The sequence below is a fragment of the Acipenser ruthenus genome, unplaced genomic scaffold (assembly GCF_902713425.1).
Source record: "Acipenser ruthenus unplaced genomic scaffold, fAciRut3.2 maternal haplotype, whole genome shotgun sequence".
Lineage (NCBI taxonomy): Eukaryota > Metazoa > Chordata > Actinopteri > Acipenseriformes > Acipenseridae > Acipenser > Acipenser ruthenus.
The window spans coordinates 103,959-121,027 of NW_026707920.1; the positions used below are offsets into that span (position 1 = coordinate 103,959).

The 17,069-nt window shown below is 47.6% G+C and overlaps 1 protein-coding gene across 1 annotated transcript in view; it reads right to left on the reverse strand.

Annotated features, from left to right (window-relative positions):
• LOC117397790 (zinc finger MIZ domain-containing protein 2) overlaps positions 1–17,069 on the reverse strand; it is a 37,487-nt gene that overhangs the window by 15,875 nt on the left and 4,543 nt on the right. The window contains 2 exon segments of the mRNA XM_059019523.1: positions 1,170–1,284; positions 3,138–3,254. Of these exon segments, the coding sequence (XP_058875506.1) occupies positions 1,170–1,284; positions 3,138–3,187 (165 nt within the window). The 5' untranslated portion in view covers positions 3,188–3,254.

Here is a 17,069-nt window from a genome sequence, read left to right on the forward strand (position 1 = left end):
ACCACACAGACACTGCAAGCACCATCACCACTGACACTGCAAGCACCCTCAACACACACACACTGCAAGCACCCTCACCACTGACACTGCAAGCACCCTCACCACACACACACTGCAAGCACCCTCACCACACAGACACTGCAAGCACCCTCACCACACACACACTGCAAGCACCATCACCACTGACACTGCAAGCACCCTCACCACAGACACACTGCAAGCACCCTCACCACACACACACTGCAAGCACCATCACCACAGACACACTGCAAGCACCATCACCACACACACACTGCAAGCACCATCACCACAGACACTGCAAGCACCATCACCACAGACACTGCAAGCACCCTCACCACAGACACACTGCAAGCACCATCAACACACACACACTGCAAGCACCATCACCACAGACACTGCAAGCACCATCACCACAGACACTGCAAGCACCCTCACCACAGACACACTGCAAGCACCATCAACACACACACACTGCAAGCACCATCACCACTGACACTGCAAGCACCCTCACCACACACACTGCAAGCACCCTCACCACACACACACTGCAAGCACCCTCACCACACACACACTGCAAGCACCATCACCACTGACACTGCAAGCACCATCACCACTGACACTGCAAGCACCATCACCACTGACACTGCAAGCACCATCACCACTGACACTGCAAGCACCATCACCACTGACACTGCAAGCACCATCAACACACACACACACTGCAAGCACCCTCACCACACACACACTGCAAGCACCCTCAACACACACACTGCAAGCACCCTCACCACACACACACTGCAAGCACCATCACCACACACACTGCAAGCACCCTCACCACAGACACACTGCAAGCACCCTCACCACACAGACACACTGAGACAGAGACACAGACACACACACAGAGACACACACAGACACACTGAGACAGAGACACACTGAGACAGAGACACAGACACACACAGACACACACACACACACACACACAGACGGAGACACACACACACACACACACACAGACGGAGACACACACACACACACAGACGGAGACACACACACACACACACAGAGACAGAGACACACTGAGACAGAGACACAGACACACACACACACACACACACACACACACACAGACGGAGTTGTGCCCCCACCTGGCTGGGCGAGCTATTGGTCACCCCCCACACAGTTGTCACCACAGACAGAGAGCCAGGGGGCTGGTTGGCGCCTTGCTGCCAGGAGACGGGATCATATGTGTACGAACCGTCACTGCAAAACAACGAGAGGGGCGTGAGAGAGGGGACAGGAGAGGAGAGAGGGGAGAGAATGAGGGGCGAGGAGAGGAGAGAGGGGTGAGGGTACGAGCTATCACTGCAAAATGAGAAAGAGGCGAGGGGGGGGGTTAGACGGGGGCCAGGGTGAGAAATGGACAAAAGAAAAGCAGTGAGGGAGGGGCTAGAGGAGAAGAGGGCGTGTCGATCAACGAGCCAGCCAATGAGACGGACAGATTTCAAGAGTTCAGTGCAGCTTGGATTTGAAATTCATTCAATGCACACGGATCGATGGTAACAACAGCAGCAACATTACATATTAATATCCATATAAATAAAACAAACATGATACATGACAAAAAACAAACACAAATGCAAGTGCTTGAGGTTTAAAGAAATGTGTCGGACTCTGTGTGTGTGTGTGTGTCAGTGTGTGTGTCAGTGTGTGTGTCAGTGTGTGTGCGTGTGTGCATGTGTCACTGTGTGTGTCAGTGTGTGTGTCAGTGTGTGTGTCAGGTTCTCTGTGGGTCAGAGTGTGTGTGTGTGTGTGCGTGTCCGTGTCCTGTGTTCTTGAACATTTACAAAGTCACATGTTCCAGCTGCACACTTCACTCCCCACGTGTTGCCATGGAGACACCATCGTCACACAGCAGAGAGAGAGAGAGAGAGCGAGCGAACGAGAGAGAGGAGACACACATAGGGAGAGTGAGTATATATGAGAGAGAGAGAGAGAGAGAGAGAGAGAGAGAGAGAGAGAGCAGGAGAGAGGGAGAGTGAGTGTCAGAGTGTCTCTCTCTCTCTCTCAGTCTCTGCTGTTTGTTGTTTTTCACCAGCGGGAGCAGAGCGCTTCCTCTCCACAAACCACAGGAAGTGAGTCAGCGAGCGACGGGAAGTCAGGCCGGATGGCTGTGTCCTGAGGAACCCCCGAGTCTCCCAGCGTGAACCCAGAGAAGAGAGAGAGGCGAAGCAACCCCCAGCATGGGCCGTGTGCGTGCGTGTGTGTGTGTGTGTGTGTGTGCGTGCGTGTGCGCGTGTGCGTGCGTGCATGCGTGCGTGCGCGTGGTATTGTTGCAGAGTGTGTTACCTGTGTGGGGGTGCACTGTGCAGTGCAGTGCGTTACCTATGTGGGGGTGCACTGTGCAGTGCAGTGCGTTACCTGTGTGGGGGTGTATTGTACAGTGCAGTGCAGTGCGTTACCTGTGGGGGTGTATTGTGCAGTACAGTGCAGTGCGTTACCTGTGTGGGGGTGTATTGTACAGTGCAGTGCAGTGCGTTACCTGTGTGGGGGTGTATTGTACAGTGCAGTGCAGTGCGTTACCTGTGTGGGGGTGTATTGTACAGTGCAGTGCAGTGCGTTACCTGTGTGGGGGTGTATTGTACAGTGCAGTGCGTTACCTGTGTGGGGGTGTATTGTACAGTACAGTGCAGGGTGTTACCTGTGTGGGGGTGTATTGTGCAGTGCAGTGCAGTGCAGGGTGTTACCTGTGTGGGGGTGTATTGTGCAGTACAGTGCAGGGTGTTACCTGTGTGGGGGTGTATTGTGCAGTGCAGTGCAGGGTGTTACCTGTGTGGGGGTGTATTGTGCAGTGCAGTGCAGGGTGTTACCTGTGTGGGGGTGTATTGTGCAGTGCAGTGCAGGGTGTTACCTGTGTGGGGGTGTATTGTGCAGTGCAGTGCAGGGTGTTACCTGTGTGGGGGTGTATTGTGCAGTGCAGTGCAGGGTGTTACCTGTGTGGGGGTGTATTGTGCAGTGCAGTGCAGGGTGTTACCTGTGTGGGGGTGTATTGTGCAGTGCAGTGCAGGGTGTTACCTGTGTGGGGGTGTATTGTGCAGTGCAGTGCAGGGTGTTACCTGTGTGGGGTCGGAGGCAGGGAGGGTTTCATGGGGTTCATGGAGTTCATCGGACGGCCTCGGGGTGCAGCGATGAGCCCCCACACTCAGCAACCGGGCGAGCGGGCAGGGGGGGGGCTGTGAGGAGAGAGAGAGAGAGAGAGAGAGAGAGAGAGAGAGAGAGAGAGAGAGAGAGAGAGAGAGGCTTCAGGGCATATTCATACTCCTATAGGCGCCAATAATTAGTTTATTTTAGCAGACGCCTTTATCCAGAGACTAGGGTGTGTGAGCTATGCATCAGCTGCAGAGTCGCTTACAACAGCGTCTCGCCTGAAAGACGGAGCACAAGGAGGTTCAGTGACTTGCTCAGGGTCACACACACACAGCGAGTCAGTGGATTTGAACCTGGGACCTCCCGGTTCAAGCCCTTTACTTTAACCACCAGACCCCACAGCCTCTTCTAATCATATAAAACACAGGCAGCTATCATCCCTGTCCAAACACACTTACACACACCCACAGACACCCTGCAAACACACACACAATGCAACACAGTTAACCCTTACACCACCTCAACCACACTGTATCAAACAGAGACAGACAGACAGCTGGCTGCATTAACTCAGCGTGTCTCATCAGCGCAGCAGCACAGCAGTGCAAGGCAGACAGCCCCTCCCTGGTACAGCACACTGGAGGAGAGGGGGGGGGAGCGGTCTGCTGCCAAAAAAAGAGAGCTAACCCTAACCCCCCCTCCTCGGGACAGCAGCCCAAATAAACACCCCAGGAAGGGGGGGGGGGGGCAGAAAGCAACATGAAAATAGAACAAATAATATCACAAACTAAAAAATGAAAATTAAAATGTGCTCGTTACCCAGACTGCAAAGCGCTTCAGAATTAAACATACAAGTTTATTCACACGCACGCACACGCACGCACGCACAAACATGCACATGCACACGCACGCACACCTTGACTAAATGAAGAGGCACTGAGCCACACAATGTTCAATATTATTATTATTTATTTCTTAGCAGACGCCCTTATCCAGGGCGACTTACAGTTGTTACAAGATATCACGTTATTTTTACATACAATTACCCATTTATACAGCTGGGTTTTTACTGGAGCAATCTAGGTAAAGTACCTTGCTCAAGGGTACAGCAGCAGTGTCCCCCACCTGGGATTGAACCCACGACCCTCCGGTCAAGAGCCCAGAGCCCTAATCACTACTCCCCACTGCTGAGCAAAAAGAGTGTAGGCTATACCCTAATGTCACGAAACGAAATCACCAGGGCTGGGAATCAAAGTCCTGTTGCACAGCAGCGTCACCCAGTCCAGGTTTTACTAGCAGCTTGATCAGCCCCAGTGTGTCTAGGTAACAAGCTCAGGTGTGTCTGATTATTAAACTCCCAGTGAAACCAGGAGCGGATCACACTGCTGTGCGACGGGAGTCTCGTTCCCATCCCTGCACCACTGTGATTTTTTTTCTATAACAGTATCGACCGGTCGTTTCTGGCAGCCCTGGCTCTCTGGAGGAGTTTGAAGAGCTGCTGCATCAGGGTAAACTAAAGCATAATACAACCATGAAGGAGTAACTGCAAAACTACTGTGCAAACTGTGGTAAAGAAACTTTAATAAGAGAGCATGCACGCACACACCCACACAGCGCGGCTGAAATGTCACCTCTTTAGTAATCTCTTGCGCTGATCAGATGGAAAATCGGGGGGGGGGGGGGGGGGGGGGGGGGAGGAGCTGCATGCAAATACTGTCTGCGACTTGGATCAACTGAAACCGAACCCAAAGCAACACCAAACAGCTTCATTTGCATGCTGGCAAATCTGAATCCCTTACGGGAGGCAAAACAGAGCCAATCTACCACTTAGGGAGATATTCCTGCATCGTCTCTAAACAAATCCGTCGGGCGCCAGTGGTGCTGGCTGTGTGCATCACTGACACCCCCCCCCCCGTCCATTAAAACTGGTAACAAGGCTGGGAATAAGACTCCCATTGCACAGCAGTGTCACCCATTCCAGGTTTTCCTACCAGCTTGATCACAGTGTGTCTAGGTAACAAGCTCAGGTGTGTCTGATTATTAAACTCACAGTGAAACCAGGAGCGGATCACACTGCTGTGCAGCGGGAGTCTCGCTTCCATCCCTGTGAATGAAGGAATGCTGTAAATGAATGGAATCCAGCGAGGCTGTGTTGTTGCTGAAGCCTCCTTCCTCTCTCCGTGTCACACACACAGGGAAGGGTACGTTCTGTTCCAGGACTGGAACGAGGAGCCTGGCAGCTGAACACACAGTACTGAGCTCTCCCTTAAACACACACCCTCCCTCATACACACACACTGAGACATACACACCCTCCCTCACACACACACTGAGACATACACACCCTCCCTCACACACACACACACACACTGAGACATACACACACTGAGACATACACATCCTCCCTCACACACACACACTGAGACACACACAGACAGAGAGACACACACACACACACACACAGACATACACCCTCCCTCACACACAGAGACACACACACACACAGAGACACACACACACTCTGACACAAACACACTCCAACACACACACAGATATACACACACACACACACACACACACACACACACACACACACACACACACACTGACAGAGACAGAGACACACACACACACAAACACACACAGTCAGGAGTGCTGTGATGCAGCTACGAGAGCGACCCCTGCAATGATTTTGCTGCCTTGCTGTAACCACAGTTCTCTCATGTGGGTCGGTAGATTGCTGTATATATATTTTTTAAGTTAAACAGGTTTACCAGGCATGTCAAGAAGACTCCTGTTGCATAGCAGAGTCACCCAGTCCAGGTGCTTGATCAGCCCACAGCGTGCGCAGGTAACAAGCTCAGGTATGTCTGCTTATTAAACTCATAGTGAAACCAGGAGCGGATCAGACTGCTGTGCAACGGGAGTGTCATTCCATCCCTGGTTTTCTGTTTGTGATTAACTGTACTGGGAGGGAGCCGTCTGTAAAAAAAAATTATACTACATTGCTACTTGCAATGCTAATTACAATGCTGAGTCAGCATTCAGACATGCTCATCCGATGTCATGACATCATGCAACGCATCATGCGATGACATCATCATCACCACAACATGCGTTGCAATAGGCTGCGTATCCTAGCAACCGGCACAACATTACAGGTATTGTGACCCAAATATCAATATCAGGGTCTAGTGCTGTATATTATAAAGACATTTCAGAGGGCTGGATCGCATCGATATCAGGGTCTAGCGCTGTATATTCTAAAGACATTTCAGAGGGCTGGATCGCATCAATATCAGGGTCTAGCGCTATATATTATAAAGACATTTCAGAGGGCTGGATCGCATCAATATCAGGGTCTAGCGCTGTATATTATAAAGACATTTCAGAGGGCTGGATCGCATCAATATCAGGGTATAGCGCTGTATATTATAAAGACATTTCAGAGGGCTGGATCGCATCGATATCAGGGTCTACTGCTATATATTATAAAGACATTTCAGAGGGCTGGATCGCATCACTATCAGGGTCTAGCGCTATATATTATAAAGACATTTCAGAGGGCTGGATCGCATCACTATCAGGGTCTAGTGCTATATATTATAAAGACATTTCAGAGGGCTGGATCTCATCAATATCAAGGTCTAGTGCTGTATATTATAAAGACATTTCAGAGGGCTGGATCGCATCAATATCAGGGTCTAGCGCTATATATTATAAAGACATTTCAGAGGGCTGGATCTCATCAATATCAGGGTCTAGTGCTGTATATTATAAAGACATTTCAGAGGGCTGGATCGCATCAATATCAGGGTCTAGCGCTGTATATTATAAAGACATTTCAGAGGGCTGGATCGCATCAGGGATCTGCTATTGATTAAAAATAGATATTGTAAAATACAAACTATCTGGGCCATGCATTGATCCCTGTATGTGGGAGCGAGTGAGAGTGGGGAGACAGAGAGAGAGAGAGACAGATTTCTTAATTCAATTAAACGACATCACTTTACCCCCCCCCTCCCCCAATCCTGTCCAATTACAGCGCGGGAGGGAGGGAGGTTAACCCTTTGTTTGCCAGCAGATGAATAACAAGTTTAAGAGCAGCTGAGCCTCTCTCCTGTGTTTCTGGGTAACACAGTCCCTGACAAAGACAAGCAAAGCTCTGCTGCTGAACTGCCCCCCACCCCCCCCAGGGAATTACAATGGGGGGGGGGGGTCCAAGACATTATCACTGAAGCTTTCCCTGCACCCCACCCTCAATTGAAAACGGCTTTCGGCAGAATCCCTGCTGTTTGCTCCTTGTGTTTTCCTGTGGAATTAGCTGGGAGGCATACGGGGGTTATTTTTTTTTTGGGGGGGGGGATTAAAACTAGGGGTGGTTGCACCCAAAAAAAAAAAAAAATAAAGCAAATACTGAACCCAACCCCCTCATCAAGCCCACAGGGATGGGAACACGACTCCCGCTGCAGAGCGGTTTGATCCGGTCCTGGTTTTGAGTTTAACATATTCTTGAAACCTCTGCCGCCCCCGAACGCTGAGTTTCCATGGTTACCGAGCCGACCCCGCATTGGCTGCCAATCGCAGCAGCTCCCGACTTTTCTCGCACCCTTTCCCAAAAGCGGGACGGGTGGAACCAGCGACCGGAGAACTTCAGGACCGCTCCGTCTCTCACTGCCTTCCGTTCCGCCTCCTCTGAGACCCCCCTGTTTACTCTGCGCTTGTAGATCTCCTGCTCCACCCCTCCTGCTCTGCACTGGACTCTCCTGACCTCAGCACCACGTTACTGGATCCTCAGCTGATGCGCGATCCTCGCACTATTGCACTGCTAACATGTCACTGTAGATATAACTTGCTGTGATCCTAACTGGCTGCATCCTAGTTCATATTGTATTCTAGTAGTGTTATTATTATTTGCACTGACTGTAAAACTACACTGTGTTTAAAAATGAAGCTTGCATTGTAACCCTGTGTGAGTCGCCTGGGATAAAGGCGTCTGCCAAATCAATAAATAATAATAACAGTATGTCACAACACTGACCAATCAAGCGACGAGGGGGCATAAACACTGAATCCACATCCGGGGTGAGCAGGCTTCTCCAGGTTTTGATATTCTTTTAATATTTGTTATCTTATTTAGTAACAAAAAAACCTCCATAAGAATAGAGTCACAGAAAGCAAAGCAATCGCCTTCATCTTTTCGGTTTTGGTAAACAAATGAACGCGACCTTAGCTGCAAGGCTTGCTGGGAAAGAACCGCCAACATCCGACAAGGTACTCGGAGGAGACGATCCACGGGGAGGTAGGGGGGGGACCCGGATCAGCTGTCAATCCGTGATCGTGGAAACCAGGTACAAGACACACCTGAGCTTGTTAGCTAGACACACTGGGGCTGATCAAGCTGCTAGTAAAACCTGGACTGGGTGACACTGCTGTGCAATAGGAGTCTGATTCCCATTATTATTATTATTAGTAGTAGTATATAATAATACTAATAATAATATAGGAGGCTGTGTGGTCCAGTGGTTAAAGACACAGGCTTGTAACCAGGAGGTCCCCGGTTCAAATCCCACCTCAGCCACTGACTCATTGTGTGACCCTGAGCAAGTCACTTCACCTCCTTGTGCTCCGTCTTTCGGGTGAGACGTAGTTGTAAGTGACTCTGCAGCTGATGCATAGCTCAAACACCCTAGTCTCTGTAAGTCGCCTTGGATAAAGGCGTCTGCTAAATAAACACATTTTTAGTAATATTATTATTATTTATTTCTTAGCAGATGCCTTTATCCAGGGCGACTTACAATTCTTACAAGATATCACATTATTTTTTACATACACCATTTTTACAGTTGGGTTTTTACTGGAGCAATCTAGGTAAAGTACCTTGCTCCACACTGCTACCTCCATACCTATGATTATTATTATTATTATTATTATTTTTATTATTATAGTGATGGTAATAAGACTCCTATTGCATAGCACAGTTTGACCCATTCCTGGTTTTACTGTAAGTTTAATAATAAGACACGCCTGAGCTTTGGAAATTAGAAATGAAAAACAAGAATTCACCCCCGACCCCCAGCTAGCCAGCAGAGAGAGAGAGAGAGAGAGATTCAGCAAAGCAAGCCTCAGTCCATCACTAACTGATTCATAAAGGGTAAAGGTTAAGAAAACGCTGCACAAACACAGATAAATAAAGAAACAGAAGAAGAATCGAGAAGTCCTTCTGTGCGCCAGCGTCGCTGAAACGAGTTTCGAGTTTCACACACCTGCCATGTACATCCTTGTCGAAATGATTGGCAATGACTGATTGATTAGTTATTTGGTATTTCTTAAATTTAACAATGCAAGAAACCAAAAAAAAAAACGCACATACAATGTTTGGGAAGGATTGCTTGCAGCTTCTCTTAGCATTTCTAAATTTAACACAACGACAGGCACAACATGACGCAACAAGACTCCAGTTCGAAACACTTGGCATTCATTGATTGATTGATTGATTGATTGATTGATTGAAGTATATTTTACATGCATCACAATGGGCACAATGCAAATATACATGTATATTTTTTTAAAAGGTAAGACTTCAGGTGGAAAAGGTTTCACGTCCCTGAGTTCGTTTCCGTTTGTGTAGCTTGTGTTGTGGATTGCGGTGTTATTCCAGGGGGCTGTGCAGCTCCACAGAGCCACAGGGAGGCTGTGGATCCGGATTCTTTCCTGCATGGAGCACACCCTGACTGGGGTCACTCAAGGACAGCCAGACAGCAAGCGAGAGAGCGAGCCACTGTAGTGTAAGAGTCTAGGCGAGGGTGTAACACTGCCCTGAAAATATTCTACAGTTTAAAATGTGTCGCACGGTTTAAAATATTAGAGGAATGGAAATAAGACTCCCGTTGCAGAGCAGTTTGATCCGTTCCTGGTTTTTACAATGGAGTTTAATAAGACACACCTGAGCTTGTTACCTGGAACGGACTGAACTGCCATGCAATGGGAGTCTCATTCCCTTCCCTGTGGTACAGCTTCACATCCCAGCATTATTCAGTTCGAACAAGTGTCCACAGATGCTGTCAATCGGGCTGATTTAGAGTTCAGAGTGAAAACAGAAACAGCTGCTTAGGTTTGTGTGGATCGCTGATCTCCAGAATCGAAGAAAAAGCAGCGATCATCTCAAACCCGAGCAGCTGTTTCTTAATTCACTCTGAATGGTAAAAAATCAGCCCCGACCCTCCCCCTGACTGCCGGAGCCCCTGGTTTCTGTGGAGCGCTCTGTCCCAGTAATCCAAAATTCGTTTTGTGGCGCTCTGCGGTTCAGCAGTAAAAAGTCAGAGCTGCAAAATCGTGATGCTCTGCATGCATCCCCCCCACCCCCCCCCGGTCTCCAGGCCTGTCTCAGCCCCAGCGTGTCGGAGGCTCGCGTGGGCCGGGATGATGCATTGCCCAGCAGTGGAGGGAGGGTCTTAGTCACTTTGATAATTTGTTTCACAAGCAGAGTATCTGCTGGGGGGGCTAGAGACACACACAAACGCACACACACACACACACACACACACACACGCACAATGCTTTTGCATTTACTGTAAATTCACTTGCATTTCCAGCTTTGAGACAGCTAACCTGGCTGCAGACTCCCGTTGCACCGCAGTTTGATCCGCTCCTGGTTTCACTAATATGAGGTTTAATAATAATACACATCTGAGCTTGTTACCTAGACACACTGTGGCTGATCAAGCTGCTAGTAAAACCTGGACTGGGTGACACTGCTGTGCAATAGGAGTCTTCTTGCCATCCATTGATACACTGCATCTAGAATGAATTCCTCAAGCACATCCCTGCAAATCGAGGAGTCTTTATACCTCGCACTGCTAAGTGATCAGTGTCGTTTTTAAACTAGACTAGGTGTCTCTCTCTAAACGCCTCCCTGAGTTTAATCCAAGCCTTTGCACAGGCTGTGGGGGTACAAGCAGTGTTCACTGCACCCCTTACAACAGAGTCCGAGCACAGCAACGTGTAAAAGCATAGGGAAGCATTGTAAAGCACAGAGAGGTCTGGTAAAGCATAGGGAAGCATTGTAAAACACAGAGAGGGATGGTAAAGCATAGGCAAGCATTGTAAAGCACAGAGAGGTCTGGTGAAGCATAGGCAAGCATTGTAAAACACACAGAGGTCTGGTAAAGCATAGGGAAGCATTGTGAAGCACAGAGAGGTCTGGTAAAGCATAGGGAAGCATTGTAAAGCACAGAGAGGTCTGGTAAAGCATAGGCAAGCATGGTAAAGCACAGAGAGATATGGTAAAGCATAGGGAAGCATGGTAAAGCACAGCGAGGTGTGGTAAAGCATAGGGAAGCATTGTAAAGCACAGAGAGGTGTGGTAAAGCATAGGGAAGCATTGTAAAGCACAGAGAGGTGTGGTAAAGCATAGGGAAGCATTGTAAAGCACAGAGAGGTCTGGTAAAGCATAGGGAAGCATTGTAAAGCACAGAGAGGTCTGGTAAAGCATAGGGAAGCATTGTAAAGCACAGAGAGGTCTGGTAAAGCATATTAATAAACATGGCAAATCAGGGTACACTATGATAAGTGCATTGGAGAAACTGCAAACATGTGATCCACTTTTATAAAGGCACACACAGGGATGAAAGCTGGTCTGGGCTGAGCTGCTCCCAGCATTGGCTGAATGAAGCTCATTTTAAACAGCCCCACATCCTCTGCTTCAGGCAGTCAGTAACCTTTGTGACACATTTCAGACTTGCTTGCTCACCTCATCCCCCTCACTGACAATGACTCTGCAGGAACTCTGCACTGAGACACCAAGCGAGGAGCAGAACCACACAAACACACTCACACACACTGAGACACGAAGTGAGGAGCAGAACCACACACACACACACACACACACACACACACACACACACACACACACACACACACACACTGAGACACGAAGTGAGGAGCAGAACCACACACACACACACACACACACACACACACACACAGAGACACGAAGTGAGGAGCAGAACCACACACACACACACACACTGAGACACGAAGTGAGGAGCAGAACCACACACACACACACACACACACACTGAGACACGAAGTGAGGAGCAGAACCACACACACACACACACACACACACTGAGACACGAAGTGAGGAGCAGAACCACACACACACACACACACACTGAGACACGAAGTGAGGAGCAGAACCACACACACACACACACACACACACACACACACACACACACTGAGACACGAAGTGAGGAGCAGAACCACACACACACACACACACACACACACACTGAGACACGAAGTGAGGAGCAGAACCACACACACACACACACACACACACACACACACACACTGAGACACGAAGTGAGGAGCAGAACCACACACACACACACACACTGAGACACGAAGTGAGGAGCAGAACCACACACACACACACACACACACACTGAGACACGAAGTGAGGAGCAGAACCACACACACACACACACACACACACACACACACACACACACTGAGACACGAAGTGAGGAGCAGAACCACACACACACACACACACACACACTGAGACACGAAGTGAGGAGCAGAACCACACACACACACACACACACACACACACACACACAGAGACACCAAGCAAGGAGCAGAACCACACACACCAAGCGAGGAGCAGAACCACACACACACACACACACACACACACACACACGCTGCGTCTGCATGATAAACCCATTCAGCATCATACCTAGCTTCCAAAAAAACAAGAACTAAAATTAAACACACACACACGCTGAAAGATTCAAATCACAGCCCTCTGCTTCTCCCCATAAATGCAAATAGGCCGTGAATGCAGCCGCAGCTGTTATTGATAGAGAAAGCCCCCTTGCCTGCCTCCCTCCCTGCCTGCCTGGGTGCTGGAGCTCCTGGCTCTAGGCAGCACGTGGGTTTTTAAACACGTTATTTCACAATGTCAAGGCACATTGCAATGTTCTTTAACTGCCGTTTGACAGACAGACAGTTAGAAAGTTATACTAACGAATAAGGACCTGCTCATTAAAATCAATTCCTCAGTCCCATTGCATTTTAATCAATTCCAACATCACGATCAAAGAAAAAAAATGTCTGTTTGTTTGTTAGTCCATTAAACCGAGTTTCGAAACCACAGCAGCTGCAACAATCGCCACAGTTACTATGGCGTCTCCAACACAAATTCCTTTGAAGGAACTGGGAATCGATTTAAGAAAGAATTAAAAATCGGGGAAAAAAACAGGGCGAACCGACCCCCAACCCTGATTCAAAGCTGCGTTGTTTCAGTCTTCTGGATAAATCATTAGACCCCAAGACTGGTGTGCTATTCACACTGCCTATAGAGAAAGTGTGACCCCAAGACTGGTGTGCTATTCACACTGCCTATAGAGAAGGTGTGACCCCAAGACTGGTGTGCTATTCACACTGCCTATAGAGAAGGTGTGACCCCAAGACTGGTGTGCTATTCACACTGCCTATAGAGAAGGTGTGACCTCAAGACTGGTGTGCTATTCACACTGCCTGTAGAGAAGGTGTGACCCCAAGACTGGTGTGCTATTCACACTGCCTATAGAGAAGGTGTGACCCCAAGACTGGTGTGCTATTCACACTGCCTATAGAGAAGGTGTGACCCCAAGACTGGTGTGCTATTCACACTGCCTATAGAGAAAGTGTGACCCCAAGACTGGTGTGCTATTCACACTGCCTATAGAGAAAGTGTGACCCCAAGACTGGTGTGCTATTCACACTGCCTATAGAGAAGGTGTGACCCCAAGACTGGTGTGCTATTCACACTGCCTATAGAGAAGGTGTGACCCCAAGACTGGTGTGCTATTCACACTGCCTGTAGAGAAGGTGACCCCAATTTGAGTGGCAGGTTTCAATGGGTGTTGATTGCGTACGCAGTGATGAGAAGTAGATTAAGAAGGGGGCTGTCGACTGCTCAAATTCCTCCCTGTGTGTGTGTGGGGGCTCCCTACCCAGTGCAATTATTATTTATTTCTTAGCAGACGCCCTTATCCAGGGCGACTTACAATTGTTACAAGATATCACATTATTTTTACATACAATTCCCCATTTATACAGCTGGGTTTTTACTGGAGCAATCTAGGTAAAGTACCTTGCTCAAGGGTACAGCAGCAGTGTCCCTCACCTGGGATTGAACCCACGACCCTCCGGTCAAGAGTCCAGAGCCCTGACCACTACTCCACACTGCTGCCATCAGAACGAGGTGCAAGAGGCGAGATTTGGGGGGGGTGGGTGACCCCTCTTCAGTGACACGTTTCCTCAAATCGGCTCAATGGCAGCCTGTGACCAACAGCAAAGGCAACCGCAGATGGCAGCCAGATTAGCAGCAGGGCTGCATTGGAAAGATTTACTGCAGCCAGATTCAGGGATGGGAACGAGACTCCTGCTGCACAGCAGTGTGATCCAGTCCTGGTTTCACTGCGAGTTTAATAATCAGACACACCTGAGCTTGTTGCCTAGACACACTGTGGGCTGATCAAGCTGGTAGTAAAACCTGGACTGGGTGACGCTGCTGTGGAATAGGAGTCTTATTCCCTTCCCTGGGATCGCAGCAAAATGCTGTTCTCAGCAGCCTGGTAAAGCAGGTGGTGGGTGTTAGCAAGGCACTGGAAAACTGGATTTCTGAACTCAATACTTTGTTTTTTAAAAACACGAAGGCTGCACTGTACAGAAATGCAGACGGCATTGCAAATCACAGAGTGGGACACAGAACGTGGGGAAAAGGCAAGAATCTGCTGGCAGGGAAGAGATATCCGTGCAGAACAGGAAAAACAAACTGAATCCAAATTAAAAAGAAAAGAAAAAGGCACAGAGTGGGAAAAAAAACAAAAAAACAAGCACAGTGTGTTCCTGGTGCAGATCTCGTATCACTCGCAGCACACTCAGCTGCCAGGAAGCATGGCACGTGTTTTTCATGTTCGTTCTTTCAATTGGAAAGTACAGTCTGTGCCACAGAGCAGCCGGGATGGAAAGAAGACTCTGTCCCGTGAAACAACATTACTGGGGAGTTGGTCCCAGACCCTCACAATTCTCTGTGTAAAAAAAGTGCCTCCTATTTTCTGTTCTGAATGCCCCTTTATCTAATCTCCATTTGTGACCCCTGGTCCTTGTTTCTTTTTTCAGGTCGAACAAGTCCCCTGGGTCGACATTGTCTATACCTTTTAGGAATTTGAATGCTTGAATCAGATCACCGCGTAGTCTTCTTTGTTCAAGACTGAACAGATTCAATTCTTTTAGCCTGTCTGCATACGACATGCCTTTTAAACCCGGGATAATTCTGATTGCTCTTCTTTGCACTCTTTCTAGAGCAGCAATATCCTTTTTTATGACCAGAACTGAACACAATATTCTAGGTGAGGTCTTACTAATGCATTGTAAAGTTTTAACATTACTTCCCTTGATTTAAATTCAACACTTCTCACAATATATCCGAGCATCTTGTTGGCCTTTTTTTATAGCTTCCCCACATTGTCTAGATGAAGACATTTCTGAGTCAACATAAACTCCTAGGTCTTTTTCATAGATACGATAAGTAGGAGGCTGTGTGGTCCAGTGGTTAAAGAAAAGGGCTTGTAACCAGGAGGACCCCGGTTCAAATCCCACCTCAGCCACTGACTCATTGTGTGACCCTGAGCAAGTCACTTCACCTCCTTGTGCTCTGTCTTTCGGGTGAGACGTAGTTGTAAGTGAATCTGCAGCTGATGCATAGTTCACACACCCTAGTCTCTGTAAGTCGCCTTGGATAAAGCAGGCGTCTGCTAAATAAACAAATAATAATAATAATAATAATAATATGACGTTTAAAATAGCAATACACACATTAAGACTAATGGGTCAGGACCTTTGGTGTGAAACGCTGAGTGAAACGCTGTTATGTTCGGTCAGCGCTTATCTCCATACAGCCTGGGGTGCGTTTTGACCGCAACAGAACCGGGTTAAGTGACCACTGCTGACCAAGAAACCGTGAACACAACGCCAGAGCGGACCCGGTCATTAAAACCGGCGGAGCTTGAAAACGGAGTCGCAGCTCTCCGGAGTGTTATCGATGAACCAGCAGGTTGGTTATGTGTATAACACTGCCTAAATATCACGGACAGGTCTGTCAGAAGTTCAATACCAATACACCATGCAAAATATATCTCTAGACGTCTCCGCCATACATGTTACACTGCATTGCTATGGAAACGGACTATTGGCAGTTCCAAGTGCTTTAAATTGTATTTCACTCAAGTATGTGTGTGAATATATATATATATATATATATATATATATATATATATATATATATATATATATATATATATATATATATATATATTCCATTATTATACGTGACTTTAAATCTACACAGGTCATCTTGTATTCAAATATTAAACACATTTACACAATCGTCTCCACTCAGCCTTTTGTGACTCTATGAAATCTAACATATATGCAGTAAACTACAAATGACACGTTTTTATTTTTGGGGGGTATATCAAAGAATTCTTCAGTGAAACTTAAAGCCGCCTTGAATACGGTTTTCCCGCGCTTGTCCATCTTTTTTCAGAAACGCGTACAGAAACAAGCGTCGCCATCTTGACAGGAAACCTCTACTCCACAATACCTCTCTGGTTAAAGATGAAAAGTTTATCGATTTGGTTATTTAAAAAAAAAATTGTAAGATTGACAAGAGTAAAAATAACGGTTACCGAAGAACAATTCACTAATTAAAAGAAAATAAATAAATAAAAATAAATACGGTGGTGAAAGAAAAACAGATAATAAAATTATTAAATAAAATGACAACATGAATAGATTGATAAAAATCAGGATTCAAAAGCTAATCTTAAAAAAAAATGTAA